This window comes from Salvelinus namaycush, chromosome 5, assembly GCF_016432855.1.
Source record: "Salvelinus namaycush isolate Seneca chromosome 5, SaNama_1.0, whole genome shotgun sequence".
NCBI lineage: Eukaryota > Metazoa > Chordata > Actinopteri > Salmoniformes > Salmonidae > Salvelinus > Salvelinus namaycush.
This window is the reverse complement of record NC_052311.1, coordinates 10,302,999-10,327,087: the sequence shown is the minus strand read 5'-3', so window position 1 is coordinate 10,327,087 and position 24,089 is coordinate 10,302,999. Positions and strand designations below refer to the sequence as shown.

General features: G+C 41.0%; 1 protein-coding gene across 3 annotated transcripts; it reads left to right on the top strand.

Moving 5' to 3' along the window:
• The first annotated feature begins 519 nt into the window (after positions 1–519).
• nxf1a (nuclear RNA export factor 1a) lies at positions 520–24,040 on the top strand. 3 transcript variants are annotated; one of them, XM_038993585.1, is made up of 21 exons: positions 520–595; positions 1,369–1,425; positions 2,151–2,364; positions 2,490–2,637; positions 5,290–5,373; positions 5,719–5,823; positions 6,803–6,883; positions 6,985–7,054; positions 7,144–7,232; positions 7,324–7,431; positions 7,638–7,747; positions 7,957–7,993; positions 8,079–8,147; positions 8,249–8,304; positions 13,109–13,213; positions 13,300–13,358; positions 13,480–13,595; positions 13,704–13,819; positions 14,073–14,255; positions 23,500–23,560; positions 23,673–24,040. In XM_038993585.1, the coding sequence occupies exons 1-21, from the start codon at positions 535–537 to the stop codon at positions 23,709–23,711; spliced, it is 1,968 nt and encodes a 655-aa protein (XP_038849513.1). In that variant the 5' UTR covers positions 520–534; the 3' UTR covers positions 23,712–24,040. The 3 variants fall into 3 exon arrangements, with proteins under 3 accessions (XP_038849513.1, XP_038849515.1, XP_038849514.1); XM_038993587.1 differs by lacking the exon at positions 5,719–5,823; XM_038993586.1 differs by lacking the exons at positions 520–595; positions 1,369–1,425 and adding an exon at positions 1,033–1,304.
• Positions 24,041–24,089: the final 49 nt, after the last annotated feature.

Here is a 24,089-nt window from a genome sequence, read left to right as displayed (position 1 = left end):
CACCCAACATCAACAAGATGCAACCAACAAAAACTGGGTATTTCATTTAATTACACGTTTGCAGCATTACATCTGTGTCACATGTGGGCAAAGTTGCCAGGAATTGTCTTTACTGCTCAGTGGATGTCCCTGAGTCCTCTTCCCTTGAAGGTTGCGCGCAAGCTCAAACCACTCACAAGGGGGCATTGTTTAAAGTTAACAGTCCGTCTGCGGACAGGGCACTATCAATTTGGTCCCTATCGCAAATTTGATATTGTAGTAGCCATTTCTTTTCATCCTCACAATTTATATTGCTAAAACTAAGCACTTTGACTAATATTTAGTTTTGATCAAGCATTGTTTAGATGTGGTAAATAATTGATTTGCACTGCCAAATGATGCATCACCAGAGCAACGTTGAAGTTTCTCCAATTTGCTAGCTAGCGAGCTTTTAAACTGCACAAGTGAAGTTAACCAGCAACCCATGTCTATAAAATAAATAGCATTTGTTCAGATAATTTGGTGACAGTACTCGGTAACTTTGCGAGACTCAAGATGACCTTCCGAAAATGGTACCCCAACCTGGCTGTGGTCGCACGTGTCCGATTTGACCAAGGTATGGCTAATTAGCTAGCTAACGTTAGCTTTCGCTAGCAAGTCTTTTTAAGGCAACCTCTGTGTTTAATAGTTTAGTCAACCAATGTAATGGGTATTTAAATAAATTATTATTACGTTTGCCTGAACTGTCAGGTTGAAAACAGCTCCCTTCAAATGGATTCCACTCGTACCAGGTCATGGGATTCCGCTGTAATCAAATTACTAGTAACGTCTTATTTGACTTTTCGTAGCAGGTTAGGATAATTTACGCTGCAGATAAGAGAAGGGCTATGATTATAGTTAGGATAAATGCTTTTTTTTGTTTGTACTTTTGACGTTAATTTGACAAAATCGGGATCCCTTCTAGCCATGACCCTCGTACCACTGCGGTGGGCTCTGCGCTGGCAAATGCAATTGCGCGCGTCCCGGAAGCTAGTGACCATGGTATATGTAGTTCTAAACCGCAGTGTTTACGTCTCTGTTATTCAAGTGCAGAACAGTAGCTATATTTCCATAGAGCAATGCAGTGGGACACAATTTATAACCATATTAACTTCACGTTTTGGAACAGAGTTCTATATTTTTTAATTTCTATTTTTCACTCGTTTTGATTTATGTTCGTCTGAAGTAGCCTATAGTCGCAGCGCTTGATGTACTGTCACCCAGGGTTGTGTTTTGTATCTGACACTGACAGTGGAGTATGGCGGACGGTGGCCGGTTCTACAGTGGTAAGTTACCCTGGAACAAGGCTTCAAATCTGCTTCTAAACAGTTGTTTTCCTCCTCTGCCTAGATCAGGAGGGAGTTGTCGTCCAGAGAGATGTCACGCGCAAAGGCAAGCTACCAGGAGGTAAAACGCCGAAGTGTAAACAAATAAGTGAAGACAGGCTATTGGCATATGGGGACAGGACAGTCTTTTACGTTTTCTGTGACCGACGTGTGACACAGGCTTTTTAGGCCACATCCCGATTCAGAAACAACCCCAAGCACACCTGGCTATCTATACAGTGTTGGCAATTATTTTTTAGTGAGAATCGCGATTGCCTCCTTGATTTGTCAGTAAATTATGTTTTGCCCACTGACTTGCTGCAGCAGACATTTTTTTGCCCACCGCACACCCCCTCCCCTTGTGCTTCCCTGCCTGTGTGTGCACCATTGCGGTGACTGCTGTTGCACAGACAACTTGAACCAATCTCGTTTGCTGCTAAATTAAGTTGGAAAATTCACTAAATGCTATGAAAACCATAGAAATCATCAGTGTCAAAATTCACCAAAGGCAGCCTGAAAAGTAGCTGAATTTGTCGCTAGCCTTTACCAATAAAAGTATCTGTAGGGGTCTGAAAACTTGCTAAATATAGGTACAAATTTTGCAACACTGGTGACCGTTGGTCAGTTGGCCAGACTGAGGCATGCTCAATATTTTAAATGCAGATTCAGAAGTATTTGTGCCATTTATCACAAAATATTTGGAGCTACTTTAGTCACCTTAAACAGATATTCATACCAGAAGATTGCCCGTACGAGGTTGTTTATGATGATCCATCCTCTCTCTCTCTCTCTCTCTCCCTCCCCCAGAGCATGACAACAGAGTTGTGGGCCCTCAGTTCCGGGGGGGGCGTATGAGTCGGGGCCCCTTTAGGGGTCCGGCCAGGCAGCAGAGGCCTCGAGGGGGCCAAATGGGTGGGTTCAGGGGCCCTGGACCGGGACCTCGGGTCCGGTTCGAAGATAACTATGTAGACGTAACTATGAACAGCGGGAGCCCACAGGATGGCAGCTCTCACCGCAGATTGTGAGTGAGATTGCATACTACAACTGTTACATGGCAGCGATAAGATTTTCTGTTACTGTCTATAAATAAACATATGTGTGAGATTATTCTTTGTCAGGTAACACTGTGCACTCTGACCCCTTTAGCAACCTGTACAGGTGGCCGAATCGGAGAAGCGATGGACAATTTGACCGAGACAGAAGAGGAGCTGGGTGCTACAGAGGAGGAGGAGGTGGAGGAGGAAGAGAAGGAGGCGGAGGAGGAAAAGACAAGAGCAGTTGGTACAAGATGATTGTGAGTATCTTTAACCTCTCTAGGGTATGTGGGACGGTAGCGTCTCACCTCGTCAACAGCCAGTGAAACTGCAGGGCGCCAAATTCAAAACAACAGAAATTCCATAATTAAAATTCCTCAAACATACATGTATTTTACACCATTTTAAAGATACACTTCTTGTTAATCCAGCCACAGTGTCCGATTTCAAATAGGCTTTACGACGAAAGCAAACCAAACGATTATGTTAGGTGAGAGCCTATCCACAGAAAAACACAGCCATTTTTCCAGCCAAAGAGAGGACTCACAAAAAGCAGAAATATAGATAAAATTAATCACTAACCTTTGATGATCTTCATCAGATGACACTCATAGGACTTCATGTTACACAATACATGTATGTTTTGTTCGGTAAAGTTCATATTTATATCCAAAAATCTCAGTTTACATTGGCGCGTTATGTTCAGTAGTTCCAAAACATCCGGTGATTTTGCAGAGAGCCACAACAATTTACAGAAATAGTCATCATAAATGTTGATGAAAATACAAGTGTTACACATTGAATTTTAGATCCACTTCTCCTTAATGCAACCGCTGAGTCAAATTTCAAAAGAACTTTACGGAAAAAGCAAACCATGCAATAATCTGAGTACGGCGCTAAGATGACAAATCAACCCAAAGAGATATCCGCCATGTTGGAGTCAACATAAGTCAGAAATAGCATTATAAATATTCACTTACCTTTGATGATCTTCATCAGAAGGCACTCCCAGGAATCCCAGTTCCACAATAAATGTTTGTTTTGTTCGATAATGTCCATCATTTATGTCCAAATTCCTCCTTGTTGTTCGCACGTTCAGTACACAATCTAAACTCACGACACGCGTGAAAGTCCAGCGGAAAGTACAGACGAAAAGTCCAAAACGTTCCGTTACAGTCCGTAGAAACATGTCAAACGATGTATAGAATCAATCATTAGGATGTTTTTAACATAAATCTTCAATAATGTTCCAACCGGAGAATTCCTTTGTCTTCAGAAAAGCAAATAAAACAGAGCTCGCTCTCACTCAAAGCATTCTGCCAGACCTCTGACTCATTCCCCTCTCATTCGGCCCCACTTCACAGTAGAAGCATCAAACAAGGTTCTATAGACTGTTGACATCTAGTGGAAGCCTTAGGACATGCAACATGACCCCATTTCCACTGTATCTTGGATAAGCAAAGAGTTGAAAACCTACCAACCTCAGATTTCCCACTTCCTTGTTGGATTTTTTTCTCAGGTTTTTGCCTGCCATATGAGTTCTGTTATACTCACAGACATCATTCAAACAGTTTTAGAAACTTCAGAGTGTTTTCTATCCAAATATACTATGCATAATATGCATATCCTAGGTTCTGGGCCTGAGTAGCAGGCAGTTTACTCGGCACGTTTTCATCCGGACGTGAAAATACTGCCCCCTACCCCAAAGAAGTTAACAAAGAGCATGACAAGTATCTATTTCATTATGATAAACTATTTTATATTCAACTTCTTTATTTAATATATACCACTTCTTTATTTAATATATACCAACGACCTTCCCTATGCCTTAGCTGAAACTCAAGCTACTATATTTGCAGATGATACTACAATTTATGCAGCAAGACAATTGGTTCAACAGGTACAGCAAGCTTTACAAGGAGATTTAGAGAATATCAGGGAGTGGGTTTGCCAAAACAAACTTGTTTTAAACACCAAGAAAACCAAAGTTATGTTGGTCTGTTCAACTAGGAAAAGGCCAAAACAGTATGGGATACAATTAAGTATGGGAGGAGTACAAATTGAAGAAGTGGCAGAAACCAAACTATTGGGAGTGCAGCTAGACAACTGCTTATCATGGTCGTCTCAAATAACTAATCTATGTAAAAAAATATATATATATTAAAACAGCATGCATAATCAGAAGGATAGCTAAATATTTACCAGGAAAAATTCTTCAGCAAATAACACAAGCATTAATTGAGAGTCAGGTGAACTACTGTTCTGTGGTCTGGGGAAATGCATCATCAAGTGAAGTTAGGAGGCTGCAGAATGCACAGAACAAAGCAGCAAGGATTGTTTTAAGGTGGAGATATGGTTCTTCTGTGGCAGTCATGCGCAGTGTTCTTGGTTGGTCATCAATCGACAAGATCATTTAAAAAAACATGCTTATTTTATTTCATAATATACATAATTTAAAACGGCCAAGTTCTATTCACAACGGTATTCAGTTGGTAAGAGACAGACATTCCGTAAATACTAGGAATAGATTGTTTACCATCTATGCGTTATCCAGACAGAAAAGAGAAGTAGGAAAAATAACATTTCGATTTAGAGCAATAAAGAAATGGAATAAATTAACTGAGCAAAATAGAAACCTTTCAATATATACATTTAAACATTATTTTAAAACGATTTAAATATAATACATAGAAATGTTGTGGGACTATAGTAGATGAAGAATCAATATTTTTTAGATTGAGTATTTATTGGGTCATTATGTTAGTATATTATGTATGTTTGTAATAGTGTGTTATGTGAAAATGTGTTTGTATTATAAATTGTATTTTAATGTTTAAGGACTCTTGGAAGATTAGTCCAAATGGGGACTAAAAGAGATCCAAATTAAATCAACTAACTGCTCTCTCTGGCAGATTCCCTATGGGAGGAAATACGACAAGAAATGGCTGCTGACGGCTTTACAGAACCTGTGCTCCGTACCCTTCACACCTGTTCAGGTAAGTTGCTGGCAGACAGCCCAGCCATGATCATAGGACTTGACTGATGGGTTAAATGTTGTTTTTCTGATCACTGGAATAGAGGAGTGTAATGTATGCTTTGAAACCAATACAAGTACATGTATGTCTGTCTATTGTTTGTCTATTAAACCGGAGTGGCAGGTAGCCTAGTGGTTAGAGCGTTGGACTTGTAACCCGAAAGGTTGCAAGATCGAATCCCCGAGCTGAAAAGGTAAAAATATGTTGTTCTGCCCCTGAACAAGACAGTTGTTCAGGGGCAGAGAATATTTACAAGTGCATTTAAGTATTAGTATTGTTTATCTCCCCCCCATTGATCCCTTTCAGTACCAGATTGAAGGCCATAAAGCCCAGTTCTACCTCGAGGATGCCTGCACAGCCAACGCACTGTGCAGAGTCTCTCGCCAAATCACAGACACTGAGGGCTACAAGGTACAGCAGCATTCTAACCGTTGGCTATACTCCTGGCTATAAGTGTATCCCTTCTATTCCTCAAACCATGATCTCCCAATTCAATGTTATTTGATAAGAGCTGCAGATTGAATGTTAATATACACTGAACAAAAATATAAACGCAACATGTAAAGTGTTGGTGCCATGTTTCATGAGCTGAAATAAAATATCCCAGAAATTTTCCATATGCACAAAAAGCTTATTTCCCTCAAATTTTGTGCACAAATTTGTTTACATCCCTGTTAGTGAGCATTTCTCTTTTGCCAGGATAATCCATCCACCTGACAGGTATGGCATATCTAGAAGCTGATTAAACAGCGTGATCTTTACACAGGTGCACCTTGTGCTGGAGACAATAAAAGGCCACTCTAAAATGTGCAGTTTTGTCACACGACACAATGCTACATATGTCTCAAGTTTTGAGGGAGCGTGCAATTGGCATGCTAACTGCAGGAATGTCCACCAGAGCTGTTGCCAGAAAATTGGATGTTAATTTCTCTACCATAAGTCGCCTCCAACGTAATTTTCGAGAATTAGGGAGTACGTCCAACCGGCCTCACAACTGCAGACCACGCCAGCCCAGGACCTCCACATCCGGCTTCTTCACCTGCGGGATCGTCTGAGGGGGGTGGGGTGCTGAGGAGTATTTATGTCTATAATAAAGCCCTTTTGTGGAGAAACTCATTCTGATTGACTGGTCCCTGGCTCCCCAGTGGGTAGGCCTATGCCCTCCCAGACCCCCCCATGGCTGTGCCCCTGCCCAGTCATGTGAAACCCATAGATTTGGGCCTAATTAATTAATTAATTTCTATTGATTGATATGAACTCAGTAAAATTGTTGCATGTTGCGTAAAGATTTTTGTACAGTATAATTTTTTGAAGTTACTTATTTATAATAATATTTATGCTTCCTCTACACCCCCCCATACACACACCTCCACTCCCCTCTCCTCTCTAGGTGATAGTGCTGATGAACCCCTGTCCTCCTCCCGCCATCCTCAACACTCAACTGAAGCCTGAAGACATGGAGCACGTAAAGGTGAGAGATGGAGGGAGGGGGGAGCGATGGAGAAAGTTGGAAAATAATATGGATGGATATTTACAGATGAATATGAGTAACTTCTGTAATATCTCTCTCAGCAATGCATGGCCAAGCGTTTTGATGGCTCCCAGCGAGCACTGGATCTGAACAACATCCGTACTGACCCAGGTAGCACCCCATACTACCTGGAGATTCAAACTAACCACTGTTTCTATCTTCCTCTGTCCTGGTCTAAAATGTATGTACCTCTGTTTCAGACTTGGTGTCTCAGAACATCAGGGCGATCTTGAGCAGAAAGACCTTTATGGATGCTGTGGTCAAGATCATTGAGGAAAACATCCCTGAGGTAATAGTATAATAATACCAATCTATACCCATACAGTTTCAGTGCGTAGTGCTAAAATGTGTAGATCTCTTGTCCTCTTCTTTTATCTCAGCTGGTGTGTCTGAACTTGAGCAATAACAAGCTGTATAAACTGGAAGATGTGGCAGATCTGATAAGCAAGGCCCCACACCTGAAGATCCTCAACCTCTCCCACAATGAGGTGAGAGAAGAGACTGACCCTTAACCCTAATCTCTAACCTTGTCTATTCATTTGGGGGGCGAATCCTAACTTCCACATCACATTTTTACTACGTCATGCATTAATATCAATGGGAGATTACAAATTAGGATTTGCCCCTGAATCTGCTCACTCGCTTAACCTTTTCCCACTCATTCCTCTTTTTTCTTTCTACATCTTCCTCTCAGTTGAAGTCAGAGAAGGAGCTGGATAGGTTGAAGGGTTTGAAGCTGGTTGAGCTATGGTTGGACCGTAACCCACTGTGTGACCAGTTCAAGGACCAGCTCACCTACATCAGGTCAGTCTCTGAGCCTGTTGGTTAGGCTTTGTGGGGGTTTGGCTGTGTGTGTTAGTTAGTAGGTAGATGGGAGCACTGACATAGTCCGGTGGATGCCGCAGTCCAGTGGATGTGGTGGCCCTATTGACTCCATTACGTTGAGTGGGTGTGTGAGGTGGGATGTGACTTCTCTGTTCTTGTTCCCTCTCCATGGTGAACATGGCCACCAGTGCTATCAGGGAGAGGTTTCCCCGGCTACTCAAACTGGTAAGATGTTCTCTTTTCTTCTCTGATCCGCTCCATCTTTGACTACATTTGATTTGTTTGTTTATTTCCTGTTGTTGTTCTGTAGGATGGTCATGACCTCCCCCCGCCGATAGTGTTTGAAGTGGTAGCACCCACCACTACCCCCCCCTGCAAGGTCTGGTCCGTTTTGGTTCACAGAATAACAAAAAGGTGCACTTGATTCAGTTTGTTTGCTTGGTTGATTCTGACACATGCTCTTTTCTTTGACCAATCCAGGGTAGCTACTTCGGTTCAGAAGAAATCAAGGTCCTCATCTTGCATTTCCTGCAACAGTAAGTGTATTCACATATCTTTTGTCAAGATTCAAGTATATTCCTTCATAAAGGATATATTTGTCACCTCTAAGACAGGTAACACAGTGGGTGCTTCTCGAAATGCATACTTCTGAGCAAAGCAGTCCAAATCAAAGTATGCGAAACGAAGCATGGGGGGCACATCTCGAAGGCGTACTCCATACGTGCATATTTTGAAGCATGCATCAACGCAAGCTTCAACGGAAATTATGCAAAGAAATGACCCGATCATGTCAAAAAAGTACGCAAAATTTATTGAAATCAATGGCAACCGTTATTTGAGCAGAAGCGAGAGAAAGTGTTGCCTATTCACAAATCACATGTTGCCTGACTACAATATTTGATCTTGATACGTTAATAAATACATGGTGTTTCATTTTGGCATGTTTACCTGCCTACGTACCGTAGATCGCAAGACCATAATAAGTCAATAGGGCTAACTGGCTAGCTAATTCTGTTAGCTAGCCATGAAGAATTGACATCTATCTTGCATAATATTTGTTTGAGGTCATTTTGCCTGTTAAACTATCTAGTTAGATACATTATTACTATTCACATATAGCTAGCTGATAGTTATGAAGTAAAATGGTTGTGTAACGGCTGTTGGAAGGAGAGGACCAAGGTGCAGCGTGGTACGTGTCCATATTAATTAAATGAACACTGAAATAACAAAAATTACAAAGATAACGACCGAAACAGTTCTGGCTGGTGCAGACACACAAAACAGAAAACAACTACCCACAAAACACAGGTGGGATGAGGCTACCTAAGTATGGTTCTCAATCAGAGACAACGATAGACAGCTGCCTCTGATTGAGAACCACACACGGCCAAACACATAGAAAATAAAACATAGAACAAAACCATAGAATACCCACCCCAACTCACACCCTGACCAAACCAAAATAGAGACATAACAAAGGAACTAAGGTCAGGGTGTGACAGGTTGCTTTGTGTATGTCTTGTTTCGTCTTTATTGCCATTGTCATGGCTGGAAGACGGTTCAGTGAATGGGTAAGTCCATAGTAAGTCAATAGGGCTAGCTAACTAGCCAAAGAATTGGTAGCTACCCAAGAAAAATGTACCACTACCATGCATAACATTAGTTTTAAATAATTTTTGCCTGTTTAACACATTTTTTATCTAATTGATTTAAATATTGACTGGCTTTCATCAGGCTGCCCACTCAAGAGAAAGCTTCAAACTGTAACTAGTGCCTGCAAACTGGTTCAGGTTAGCAACCAACCTACCAGGGTAGTTAAAAACAGTATAGGAATGAAATCATCAACATGTATTGATCATATCTTTACTAATGCTGCAGAAAGTTGTTTGAAAGCAGTATCCAAATCCCTCAGATATAGTGATCACAATATAGAAGCCATATCTAGGAAAACCAAAGTTCCAAAGGCTGGGCCTAATATTGTGTATAAGAGGTCATACAATAAGTTTTGTAGTGATTCCTATGTTGTTGATGTAAAGAATTTGTTGGTCCATTGTGTGTAATGACGAGCAACCAGACGCTGCACTTGACATATTTATGAAATTGCTTATCCCAGTTACTGATATGCACGCACCCATTAAGAAAATGACTGTAAAAACTGTTAAATCCCCGTGGATTGATGAGGAATTTTAAAATTGTATGGTTGAGAGGAATGAGGCAAAAGAGGTGGCAAATAGGTCTGGCTGTACAACCGATTTGGCAAACGTACTGCAAATTGAGAAATCATGTGGCTAAACTGAATAAAAAGAAGAAGAATCTACACTATGAAACAAAGATGAATCTAGTAAAAAGCTTTCGGAGCACCTTAAATGAAATCTTGGGCAAAAAGGCAAACTCTGCTCCATCATTCATTGAATCGGATGGCTCATTCGTCACAAAACCCACTGATATTGCGAACTACTTTGATGGTTTTTTCAATGGCAAGATTAGCAAACTTATGCATGACATGCCAGCAACAAACGCTGACATTACACATCCAAGTATATCTGACCAAATTATGAAAGACAAGCATTGTAATTTTGAATTCCGTAAAGTGAGTGTGGAAGACGTGAACAATCTATTGTTGTCTATCAATAATGACAAGCCACCGGGGTCTGACAACGTGGGTGGAAAATAATAATAATAATAAGGATAATAGCGGACAATATTGCCACTGCTATTTGCCATATCTTCAATTTAAGACTACTGGAAGTGTGTGCCCTCAGGCCTGGAGGGAAGCAAAAGTCATTCCCCTACCTAAAATAGTAAAGCCCCTTTTAATGGCTCAAATAGCCTACCAATCAGCCTGTTACCAACCCTTAATAAACTTTTGGGAAAAATGGTGTTTGACCAGATACAATGTTATTTTTCAGCACACTTATAGGGAAGGACATTCAGCAAGCACAGCACTTACACAAATGACTGATTGGCTGAGAGAAAATGATAAAAAGAAATTGGGGGGCTGTTTTGTTCAAATTCAGTGCTGCTTTTGACATTTATCAATCAGTCTGTTGCTGGAAAAACGTATGCATTATGGCTTTACACCCCCTGCTATATTGTAGATCAAGAGTTCTGTCTAGTAGAACACAGAGGGTGTTCTTTAATGGAAGCCTCCAACAAAATCCAGGTGGATTCAGGAATTCCCCAGGGCAGCTGTCTAGGCCCCTTTACTTTTTTCAATCTTGACTAACGACATTTGAGTAAAGCCAGCGTGTCTATGTATGCGGATGACTCAACACTACACGTCAGCGACTGAAATGACAGCAACACTTAACAAAGAGCTGCAGTTCGTTTCAGAATGGGTGGCAAGGAATAAGTTAGTCCTAAATATTTAAAAAAAACTAAAAGCATTGTATTTGGGACAAATCATTCACTAAACCCTAAACCCCTGAAATAAATCTTGTAATGAATAATGTGGAAATTGAGCAAGTTGAGGAGACTAAACTGCTTGGAGTAACCCTGGATTGTAAACTGTCATGGTTAAAACATATTGATACAACAGTAGCTAGGATGGGGAGAAGTCTCTCTTTAATAAAGTGCTGCTCTGCATTCTTAACAGCACTATCAATAAGGCAGGTCCTACAGGCCCTAGTTTTGCCGCACCTGGTCTACTGTTCAGTCGTATGGTCAGGTGCCACAAAGAGGGACTCAGGAAAATTGCAATTGGCTCAGAACAGGGCAGCACGGCTGGCCCTTGGATATACAAAGAGAGCTAACATGAATAATATGCATGTCAATCTCTCCTGGCTCAAAGTAGAGGAGAGATTGATTTCATCACTACTTGTATTTGTGAGAGGTGTTGTTGAATGCACCAAGCTGTCTGTTTGAACTACTGGAACACAGCTCGGAAACTCATGCATATCCCACAAGACATGCCACCAGAGATCTCTTCACAGTCCCCAAGTCCAGAACAGACTATGGGAGGCGCAAAGTACTACATAGAGCCATGACTACATGGAACTCTATTCCACATCAAGTAACTCATGCAAGCAGTAAAATTTGATATAAAAACAGAAATAAACCTTATGGAACAGTGGGGACTGTGAATCAACACAAACATGGACACATGCATACAAACACACAATAACATACGCACTATACACACATGTACACATAGATTTTGTCTTATAGATATGTGGTGGTAGAGTAGAGGCCTAACAGGCTGACTACACCGTGAGCGTTGCAAAATAAATTTAGAAATCTATATTATTCAATCATTGCACCCACACTGCTCGCGTGCGCCAACGAGCATCTGTGTTGCCAAGGGCTAAAATAGAAGTCAGTTCTATTTGTGACGCAGATTACACTGCAAGTCCTGCCTCTCTCATCTCCTCATTGGTTATACTCATGTGGGTGACTGAAAGACGAACGAGGTCAGTGGCGGTAATGCACCTAATTTATGAAAGTTGCCATTCACAATATAAAGTCGAGAAGAAAAGGCCTAGAAGGAGGAGAGATGACTAGAAACGATTCGGTTGACCTTTTTTATGTTTGGATTCATTTTCGGAGTAGAGGACCTTGTGCATTTCAGGTAAAATAACAACTCAATGTTTATATCCCAGGACAAATTAGCTAGCAACAGCAAGCTAGCTAAATAGGACAAATTAGCTAGCAAGTGCAAGCTAGCTAGCTAAATTGCCATAAATGTTTAATGCTTTTCGATCTGTGCCCAAATTAATTAATTGGTTCAGAGTTTGTTTTGATATTTTAACCTGCGTGTCGTTATCGCAATTAGTGTGGGGGGACAAAATACATTTATGCACGATGGCACACACGCGCGCAGCCGGTTTGGGTTCCGTGTAAGGGCACACACTTAATATGTTGTGAAATGTTATGAATATATTGTAATATTTAAATGTATAACTACATACATAAATTCAAATAAATACAAACTATCTGGCTAGCTAGATTATTAAGATTCACATATCTAGCTGATCATTCTGAAGTAAAACGTTTGCTTTGTGTATATCTTGTTTCGTCTCTTGTTGCCATTATCCTGTCTGGAAGAAGGTTCAGTGAATGGGGAGGTGACGTGTGAGGTAATACAGGGGGAGTGCGAGTTCTTCTCAAATGTAATGTTTTATGCATTCTCCACACTCGTCCTCATAAGAACGTACTCAAGAGAACGTGGTCGGAGAATGCTCTCGGATGCATGAGTGTGTGGAGCACGGTAGTATGCATATTGAGAAACACCCAGTGTGTATGACCTCTGACAGCTATTATAGTGTTATGACCTCTATGGCAGATATTAGTGTTATAACTTTTCTATGGCGCTACTACAGTGTTTTAACTTTTCTATGACAGGTACTACAGTGTATATGACTCTGGGAACAGACAGCCTCTTCTAGATGCCTACCATGATGGTGCCTCCTTCTCACTCAGCTTGCCCTCCAGTCAAAACCCAAACAGGTCTCACACACACACATTTCTCCATCTGAATGTCTGGCTCATGGGAGTTCGGAATTAAATATTTATTTGTATATTTTTCATTATAGGTGTAGTTTGAGAGAGTACCATAAAGACAGCCGTAACATAAAGCGACTCAAAGATCCATGTGAGTCTTCCAAATATTTAAGACAATTAACAAGTCTGTCATCAACAGATTTGTCTGTTGTATTTCTGTAATAATGTGTGGCATTTTCTAAATGCTTCCCTCTGGAATCTGCTCCCCACAGCAACACGGTTCCGCCTACTGAAGCACACACGGCTGAACGTGGTGGCGTTGCTCAACGAGCTGCCTAAAACTCAGCATGACACGGCCTCCTTCAATGTAGACGTCAACACTTACACGGTTAGGCAATATCTGATTGATAGTTAGTGTAGCATTCTCAATACTATCATCAGTTCTTCTGTTCATGGGGCTTTTATTTTTCAAAACCTTGAATTTTCTCTTTTTTAGACCATGTTACTGTCCTTTACGGTCAGCGGCATGTTCAAAGAAGTTGATGGTAAATCTCAAGACGCGGTTAGGGCCTTCTCTCGGGTCTTCATCGCAGTTCCTGCAGGAATTTCTGGGTAATTCTGAGGTCCCTCATTCACCTGATCTTGGTTTTAAAAATCTCTTATAAGACTGTCTGTGCTGAAGAATGCTAAAACGATATATTATATGATATATGATATACAAAAACAATGGTCAACAATATTAATAAATATTGGCATCAGTTATAAAAAAAATGTAACAGGCCAACTGGTCCTAAATTAAAGAAATCGGGGGGGATTAATTGAAAGAATGTTTCAAACTATTTGTCTTTCGTTTCTCCCTCTCCAGTCTATGCATAGTGAATGACGAGCTATTTGTGCGCATCGCTACAACGGAGGAGATCCAGCATGCGTTCGCTGCTTCCGCCCCCACTCCCTCCAGCAGCCCAGTGCCCACCCTCACCGCCCCCCAGCAGGAGATGCTCTCTGCCTTCTCCCTCAAGTCTGGCATGAACCTTGAGTGGTCGCAGAAGTAAGTTTGTGGACATGTTCAAGCGGATCAATTTTGCTAAGTCATTGGTCACCTCCTTTCAAAGTGTGTTGCATTATGGGGATAAAAATTGTCCGACTTCTGTCTACATGTCGACTACATGACCTTCATAAAAAACATGTGATCAAAGGTCATGCAGTTTTTTATAAAGTCGCCTTCAAGTCGCTGCAGTTGCTTCTCACCGGTTGCACCATGCAGCCGTCGCCTGGCTACTGGGAGGTACTATTTGTCAACCAATCATTAGGGTGTTTTTGTTTGACACATGCGAACGGTACCCGAGATGTGACGGAAACAGGAACCACCTTTTCCACAATTCAAATGTTATTATTCATACAGTGGATATGTACAAATTGTGATATTTTGAGGCGCTCTCCTGATGAAACTACAGAGGAGAGTAAATTAAATCTAGATCACCTTTACTCAACACACAGACTCATACAAAGCGCTCCCTCCCCCTCCATTTGGCAAATCTGACAAATGATCCTCCTGATTCCTGCTTACAAGCAAAAACTTAAACAGGAAGTACCAGTGACACGCTCAATTCTGAAGTGGTCCGATGAAGCGGATGCTAAGCCACAGGACTATTTTGCTAGCATAGACTAGAATATGATCCGTGATTCATCCGATGTCATTGAGGAGTTTACCACATCAGTCACTGGCTTCATTAATAAGTGCATCGACAACATCGTCCCTAGTGCCTTCAGAAAGTATTCGCACCACTTCAATTTTTCAACGTTTTGTTGTGTTGCAGACTGAATTTAAAATGGATTAAATAGAGATTTTTTTGTCACTGGCCTAAACACAATAATCCATAATGTCAAAGTAGAGTTATGTTTTTGGAATTTTTTACAAATTAATTCTAAATGAAAAGCTGAACTGCCTTGATTCAACCCTTTTTATGGCAAGCCTAAATATACTATACAAAAATATAAATGCAACATCAAATCAAACTTTATTTGTATTATGCGCTGAATACAGCAAGTGTAGACCGTGAAATGCTTACTTACAAGCCTTTAACCAACAGTGCAGTAACATGCAACATTTTCAAAACGTTTACTGAGTTACAGTTCATATAAGGAAATCAGTCAATTGAAATATATTCATTAGGCTCTAATCTATGGATTTCACATGACTGGGAATACAGATATGCATCTGTTGGTCACAGTTACCTTAAAAACAGTAGGGGCGTGGATCAGAAAACAACTAGTCAGTATCTGGGGTGACCACCATTTTCCTCATGCAGCATGACACATCTCCTTCTCATAGAGTTGATCAGGATGTTGATTGTGGCCTGTGGAATGTTGTTCCACTCTTCTTCAATGGCTGTGCAAAGTTGCTGGATATTGGTGGGCCAGAGTATCTCAAACATGCTCAATGGGTGACATGTCGCTGTGCATTATCATGCTGAAACATGAGGGGTAGACGGCGGATGAATGACACAACAATGGGCCTGAGGATCTCGTTACGGAATCTCTGTGCATGCAAATTGCCATCGATAAAATGCAATTGTGTTCGTAGCTTATGCCTGCCCATACATGAACCACTCTGTTCACAAGGTTTATCAGAAAACCGCTCACCCACATGATTCCATACACGTGGTCTGCGGTTGTGAGGCCGGTTGGACATACTGCCAAATTCTCTCTAAAAATATATATATACGTTTTAGGCGGCTTATGGTAGAGAAATGAACATTTATTTCTCTGGCAACAGCTCTGGTGGATATTCCTGCAGTCAGCATGCCAATTGCATGCTCCCGGAAACATGAGACATCTGTGACTTTGTGTTGTGTGACGACAACTGCACATTTTAGTGGCCTTTTATTGTCTCCAGCACAAGGTGCACCTGTGTAATGATCATGCTGTTTAATCAGCTTCTTTATATGCCACACCTGTCAGGTGGATGGATTATCTTGGCAAAGTAGAAATGTTCACTAACAGGGTTGTACATTTTTTGTTGTTGAGAAATTCCCTTTTTGTGCGTATGGAACAATTCTGGGATCTTTTATTTCAGCTCATGACATGGGACCAACACTTTACATGTTACATATTTTTTTTTTCAGGAGTAAAAATGTGCTTAACAAGTTACATAATAAGTTGCATGGACTGTGTTCAATAATAGTGTTTTACATGATTTTTGAATCCCTACCTCATCTCTGTACCCCACACATACAGTTATCTGTTAGGCCCCTCAGTGAATTTCAACCACAAAGAACAATGCCTCGTAAAAAGGGCACCTATTGGTAGATGGATAAAAAATAAAAAAGCAGCCTGTCCCTTTTAATATGGTGAAGTTATTATTAGGCTTTGGAAGGTGTATCAATACACCCAGTCACTACAAAGATACAGGCGTCCTTCATAACTCAGTTGCCGGAGAGGAAGGAAACTCCTCAGGGATTTCACCATGAGGCCACTAGGGATTTTAAAACAGTTAGAGTTTAATGGTTGTGATATGATAACTGAGGATGGATCAACAACATTGCAGTTACTCCACAATACTAACCTAAATGACAGAGTGAAAATAAGGAAGCCTGCACAGAAAAAAAATATTCCAAAACATGCATCCTGTTTGCAACAAAGCACATAAGTAATACTGCAAAAAATGTGGCAAAGAAATTCACTTTTTGTCCTGAATACAAAGCGTTATGTTTGGGGCAAATCCAACAGAACGCATCACTGAGTACCACTCTTCATATTTTCAAGTATGATGGTGGTTGCATCATGTTATGGGTATGCTTGTCATCGGCAAAGACTAGGGAGTTTTTTTTAGGATAAAAAGAAACGGAATACAGCTATAAGCAAAGTCAAAATCCTAGAGGAAAACCTGGTTCAGCCTGTTTTCCAACAGACTGGGAGACAAATTCACCTTTCAGCAGTACAATAACCTAAAACACAGGGCCAAATCTACACTGGAGTTGCTTACCAAGACGACACTGAATCTTTTTGAGTTGTCTAGTTACAGTTTTGACTTAAATTGTCTTAAAATAGGGCAAGACTTTTTAAAATGGCTGTCTAGCAATAATCAACTTGACAGAGCTTGAATAATTTTTAATAATAATGGGCAAATATTGTACAATCCAGGTGTGCAAAGCTCTTAGAGACTTACCCAAAAAGACTCGCAGCTGTAATCGCTGCCAAAGGTTCTTCTACAAGTATTGACTTGGGTGTGAATACTTATGTAAATTCGATTTTTGAATGTAATAAATTTGCAAACATTTCTAAAAACCATTTCACTGTCATTATGGGGTCTTGTGTGTAGATGGGTGAGAATATATATATTTTTTAAATCCATTTTGAATTCAGGCTGTAACACAACAAAATGTGGAATAAGTCAAGGGGTATGAATACTTTGAAGGCACTGTTCATGTTTCAAGCAGACCACCATAGTCTCTGTGCCCAAGAACGCCAAGGTAACCTGTCTAAATGACTATCACCCTGTAGCACTCAAATATCTAGCCATGAAATACTTTGAAAGGCTGGTCATGGCTCACATCAACACCATCATCCCAGACCCCCTGGACCCTCTCCAATTCGCATACCGTCCTAACAGATCCACAGATGACACAATCTCTACTACATTCCACACTGCCCTCTCCCACCTGGACAAAAGGAACACCTTCGTGAGAATGCTGTTCATTGACTACAGCTCAGTGTTCAACACCATAGTGCCCTCAATGCTCATCACTAAGCTAAGGTTCCTGGTACTAAAAACTTCCTCTGCAACTGGATCCTGGACTTCCTGACAGGCCGCCACAAGGTGGTGAGTGTAGGCAGCAACACATCCGCCACGCTGACCCTCAACACGGGGGCCCCTCAGGGGTGCATGCTTTGTCCCCTCCTGTACTCTCTATTCACCCACGCACGACTCCAACACCATCATTAAGGCCTGATCAGCGACGACAATGAGACAGCCTATAGGGAGGAGGTCAGTGACCTGGCAGTGTGGTGGCAGGACAACAACCTCTCCCTCAACGGCAGTAAAACAAAGGAGCTGATCGCAGACTACGGGATACGGAGGGCCGAGCACGTGACGGGGCTGTAGTGGAGCGGTTTGAGTGCTTCAAGTTCCTCTGTGTCCACATCACTAAAGATCTATCATGGTCCAAACTAGTGATGCACTGATATGACATTTTTGGCCGATACCGATATCCAATATTTTCCTTGCCAAAAAAAATGATACCGATAACCAATATTTAAAATTTTAGCGGCATTTTAAGTATTCTAGTACAGCTAAATTATTAACACACACACGGACGCAGCGGTCTAAGGTACTGCATCTCCGTGCAAGAGGGTTCACTATAGTCCCTGGTTCGAATCCAGGCTGTATCACATCCGGCCGTGATTGGACGTCCCATAGGGCGGCGCACAATTGCCCCAGCGTAGTCCGGGTTTGGCAGGGGGTAGGTCGTCATTGTAAAAAAAAAAAATGTTTCTTAACTGACTTGCCTGGTTAAATAAAGGTTACACACACCACACTGACCAAAAAGTTATTTTGTTGGCGTTTACGTATGTCCCCATTACCAGTAAAACATAATCAAACCTATTTCTTTCACTTACTTGCTGTGATGTTTCGTTGTTCATTTGTTCAGTCGTTTCATTCTTAACCAGGATTTCTATGGAATGCCGTTTGGGTCTTTGTTTGTCAAAAAATATACTATTTAACACTATTTGACGTGTCAAATAAGCTTGTTGATCAATCAGAACCTGAATATAACTGCATGTTACATAATAATTGAACGTGTTCATCAATTTTTTACGTAGTTATTACACATTGATTACAGTCACTCGTATTTCATATGTCACAACGATTCATCGATGCATATGCTATGATGCTGGTAAAGTTGTCTTGCGCACCTACAGTACTGGTCATAAAAAAAAGCTAGCTAGCTCATGGATGCAAGCAATGTTCTTCCCCAAAAACATAGCAAAACGACATCTGTTTCAGTAGCTATATAGTTAGCTAGCTAACTATATAGCTAGGTGTCATCATCTAAAATAACCCTAATTTATAAGACAGTTCTTGTTTGATTAATGGTGGTCAGACCCATCTATGTGAAGCTAGCCACAATAAGGATTAGCCTCAATAGTGGATTTTGCGGTTAGCCTTCAAAATAAAAGTATGGCATAATTCTACTATTTGTATTCATTTGCATCACTGTCAATGACATACGCAAAATCCACTATTGTGCCTAATCCTTACACATAACCCGGTCCGGTCGAACCTCACTTGCCAGCTGCTTATAATGTTAGCTTTGGGCAACAGGATTAAGTAGCTGAGTAGCTATTTATTTTCAATATGCGAACAACAATTGGCAACCTAGCTAATACTTACTCACAAGGATTCCGTAATCATTGCAAAGAATAATGAAAATGACTGCAGTTTTTACTGATCATTGTCCTTACACATAACCCGGTCCGGTCGAACCTCACTTGCCAGCTGCTTATAACGTTAGCTTTGGGCAACAGGGTTAAGTAGCTGAGTAGCTATTTATTTTCAATATGCGAACAACAATTGGCAACCTAGCTAATACTTACTCACAAGGATTCCGTAATCTTTGCAAAGAATAATGAAAATGACTGCAGTTTTTACTGATCATTGTTTTCAGGCTGATTGTATTGGTGCTAGCTAGGTACCAAGCTAAAGCTAGCTACCCCAGAAGTTGCGGTCGAACAAATTATGCTTTATTACCAACGCGGTATTGTAAACGCATCGTTCGTGGCTGGTGTTTGCTTGCTTGCTGACTTTTTTGTACAGATTTGACAGTGCTACTGTTTCTTTTTTGACACGCAAAGACCCAAACGGCATTCCATAGTATGTATGTATGTTGTGAAGCTAATAGCAGTGATGCTATTACTGTGTAACTCCGGTAGGGCAACATCGGAAAAATAGTGCACTCGGTAGTGTTAACCGGTGCTCGACCAGTCGGCGAAAGCCAACATCACCACGACAGAGAACGGTTGATTGTCAAGGGCAATGAATTCCATTATCTTGGCTTTAATGGATTTTGCCTTTGAGTTGTCTCGCTGAAATGTTGTTACTCTTTCAAATGCCTGCTTGACTTGTTGACTGCTCGATCCACACAGCAGACATTGTGGGCTAGTTTAGGAATGCTGTGTTGCACGTATAGCGCAAAATTTTACGTGGCATCATCACGTCATGTACCTTTGTTATATAGGTATGCACGTCAGCTTTGACTTCAGTTTTGCACATCGGGCGTTAAACTAGACATCGGCTGATACTGATGTTGGCATTTTTAGCTAAAATCAGCCGATATGTTCACCGATATATTGTGCATCCCTAGTCCAAACACACCAACACAGTCATCTTAGAGGGCACAACAATGTCTCTTCTACCTCAGGAGGCTGAAAAGATTTGGCATGGGCCCTCGGATCCTCAAAGGTATACAGCTGCAACATTGAGAGCATCTTGACTGGCTGCATCACTGCTTGGTATGGCAACGCTTACACGGAACCCAAACCGAAAAGCATTAAACATGTATGGCAATTTAGCTAGCTAGCTTCCACTTGCTAGTTAATTTGTCCTATTTAGCTAGCTTGCTGTTGCTAGCTAATTTGTCCTGGGATATAAACATTGAGTTGTTATTTTACCTGAAATGCACAAGGTCCTCTACTCCGACAATTAATCCACACTAGAAACGATTCGGTTGACTGTTTTATGTCATCTCTCCTAGGCTTTTTCTTCTCTTGACTTTTTATATTGCGATTGGCAACTTTCATAAATTAGGTGCATTACCGTCACTGACCTCTTTCGTCTTTCACGTGGGTACCTGCTTCTATAAACCAATGAGGAGATGGGAGAGGCAGGACTTGCAGCGCAATCTGCGTCAGAAATAGAACTGACTTCTATTTTAGCCCTTGGCAATGCAGACGCTCGTTGGTGCGCGCAAGCAGTGGGTGCAATAATTGAATCATTTCTAAATTGATTTTGCAATGCTCGCTCACGTGACGCGAGCAGTGTAGTCAGCCTCTTAGCATCTACAGAGTTACAATGGGTAGTGCGTACGGCCCAGTACATCACTGAGGCCGAGCTCCCTGCCGTTCCAGGACCTCTATACCAGGCGGTGTCAGGAAAGCCCCAAAAAATCTGACTCCAGCCACAGACTGTTCTCTCTGCTACCACACAGCAAGCGGTGAACAACCCTAAGCACCTTTTACCCCCAAGCCATGAAACTTCAAAACAAGACTGCTAATTAGCTAATCAAATGTCTACTCGGACTACCTGCATTTACCCTCTCTTGAACTGACTCTATGCACACACACTGGACTCTACCCACACACTCTTATATACTTAGACTGACACTCCAACATACACACTACATACGCCCACACACATGCATACTGACGGTACACACACATACACACATACGCTTCTGTTACTGTCTTGTCTATCCTGTTGTCTAGTCACTTGACCCCTACCTATGTGTACAGTACATAGCTACCTCAATTAATTTGTACTTCTGCCATTGTATTTTCTACTTCCTATTCATGGGTTGCATGTTGTCACTATTGTTTTGAATGTTTGTTTTGAACTGATGCCTGACTGAACATTCTACTCAATGCATCGTCAATGAGCGCTGATGAAGATGATCAAAAGTGCATTACAGTGGCTTGGAAATACAATGACATTCGAAAGGAGGCAAACAATTAGTAGGAAAACCTTTTGTCATCATTTTGATTTCACCAGATTGACTTTAGATGCAAAGATTTTTATAACTAATCCAAGATAAACCACAGTCTGTCGTTTCCAATGAGAACAAATGAGCCATAGTGGGCAGAACAAGGAGGGGGCAGTGCCAAGCACGAGCTAGCGACATCCTATTGACGCATTCTAGCATCATCTGCATATTTTCATTAGGGAACGACTACTCTGAAGTGTGTGTTTGTGTGCAGTAACTCAATTCGCCTTTGCATTCCTAAACAACGCGATTTAAAATTTAAAAAAGTTTTGCAAAGGGTCAAGTCTACAAACTTTAGTCCACTCTGTTCATAACAGATTCGACTTTGGGGAACAGACAACTGTATTGAGATCAAATGTTTCATACATGAGAAAATGACGAATGTCAGCCAAAATCTATCTCGTTCCATCTTCTCCCACTGCCCGCCAGTGGGCTTCCTCTACCATATTTGGTAGTGAGTGGAAACGCCAAGTGGATGCTTCACATTTATACATCCAGTGAAATATGTCTCATTGTTCTATCTGTTGTATAACGTTAGCTAAGATTGAGGGGAGGCCACTGGATTTTAGCTAGCTAACATTAGCACTGCTAGCTATTTTTGACGAATTTTGCTAGCTAATGACAACATTGCCATCTGTCTAAAGTAAATTTGATGACGTTATAATCATGGCAAAGTTGTTTCCTACCAAATATTTAACAACTTTAGCAATGTCATTGTATTTCCAGGCACTATAGTGTAATTTAGACAACAGTAGTTAGCCTCCGTCCAGAATGACTGGGCTTATCACCACTTTAGGACACCACTATGGCGCCGCCGATAGAGGGCGGCTTGAGAACATTCATAACAATGGCATGACGCGACCGAGTGACGGAGGTGCAACCCATGAATACACGGAGTGTACGAAACATTAGGAACACCTTGCTAGTATTGAGTTGCACCCCCTTTTACCCTCAACAGCCTCAATTCATTGCGGCATGGACACTACAAGGTGTCAAGCATTCCACGGGTGCTGGCCCATGTTGACTCCAATGCTTCCCACAGTTGTATCAAGTTGGCTGGATGTTCTTTGGGTGGTGGACCATTTCTTGATGCATACGGGAAAATGTTGAGTGAAAAACCCTGGCACCTACTACCATACCTCAAAGGCACTTAAGTATTTTGTCTTACCCCTTCTCCCTCTGAATGGCACACATACACAATCCATGTCTCAATTGTATCACGGCTTGAAGGTTGGAAGGTTGGAGACATGTTTATTTTGACATTACAAAGATAAACTTTTGTAAAAAATGGAAACATGTTGCACGGAGCCTTGCTGTAGGTAAACCACAACAGTGTCCGACTTTCGGCTGTCATAGATGCACCTCCCCTATCGTCACTTGTTGACTTTCCTCTACAGTCGGCTGCGTTAGCGTTGTTACTGCTCGAACACACCTTGTGTGTGCTTGTTTGACAGAAGGTCAATGTTAAAGGTCAAATTCTAAAGGTCGATGTTTGGTGCAGAAACATTCACTGTGACGTTCTCTCTGTGTCAGGTGTCTTCAGGACAATGAGTGGGATTTCAACAAAGCTGCACAGATCTTCACACAATTAAAAGTAAAGTATCATGAATCAACTGTCTAATAAAAGTTTGATTAAATACATGCATATTCGGAGTTTTTCACTTGGTCCAACTAAATGTTGTTTTTCTCCCCTCCGTCTCCCTCAGATTGAAGGCAAGATTCCAGATGTCGCTTTTATAAAGTGAAGTTGGAAGAATACATGCTGTTGATAGTGAATATTAGATTTTCTGTTAAGAATTTAACAAGAATAGAATTGTATATATTTTATGGGTTTTGGTTTTATCCTTTATTTTACTGAAGTAGAAAGATAATGCTCCATTGTTTTAGTAACAAGTGTCAAGGTTGTTTGACTTGATGACTGATGTTATGATAAAATCTTGGTTATTGTAACCTTAGTTTAAAGTAATGTTTTCATTGTAATACAGTTAAAGAAAAAGCAATTGGTTTTGAATGTGTTCAACCTGTTTTCAAGATTGTTTGTTATAAAAATGGCAATCAAAATGTATCAAATTCACACATACTCTGAAAATAAATTGTATTCCACAGCAAAATTATGAATATCA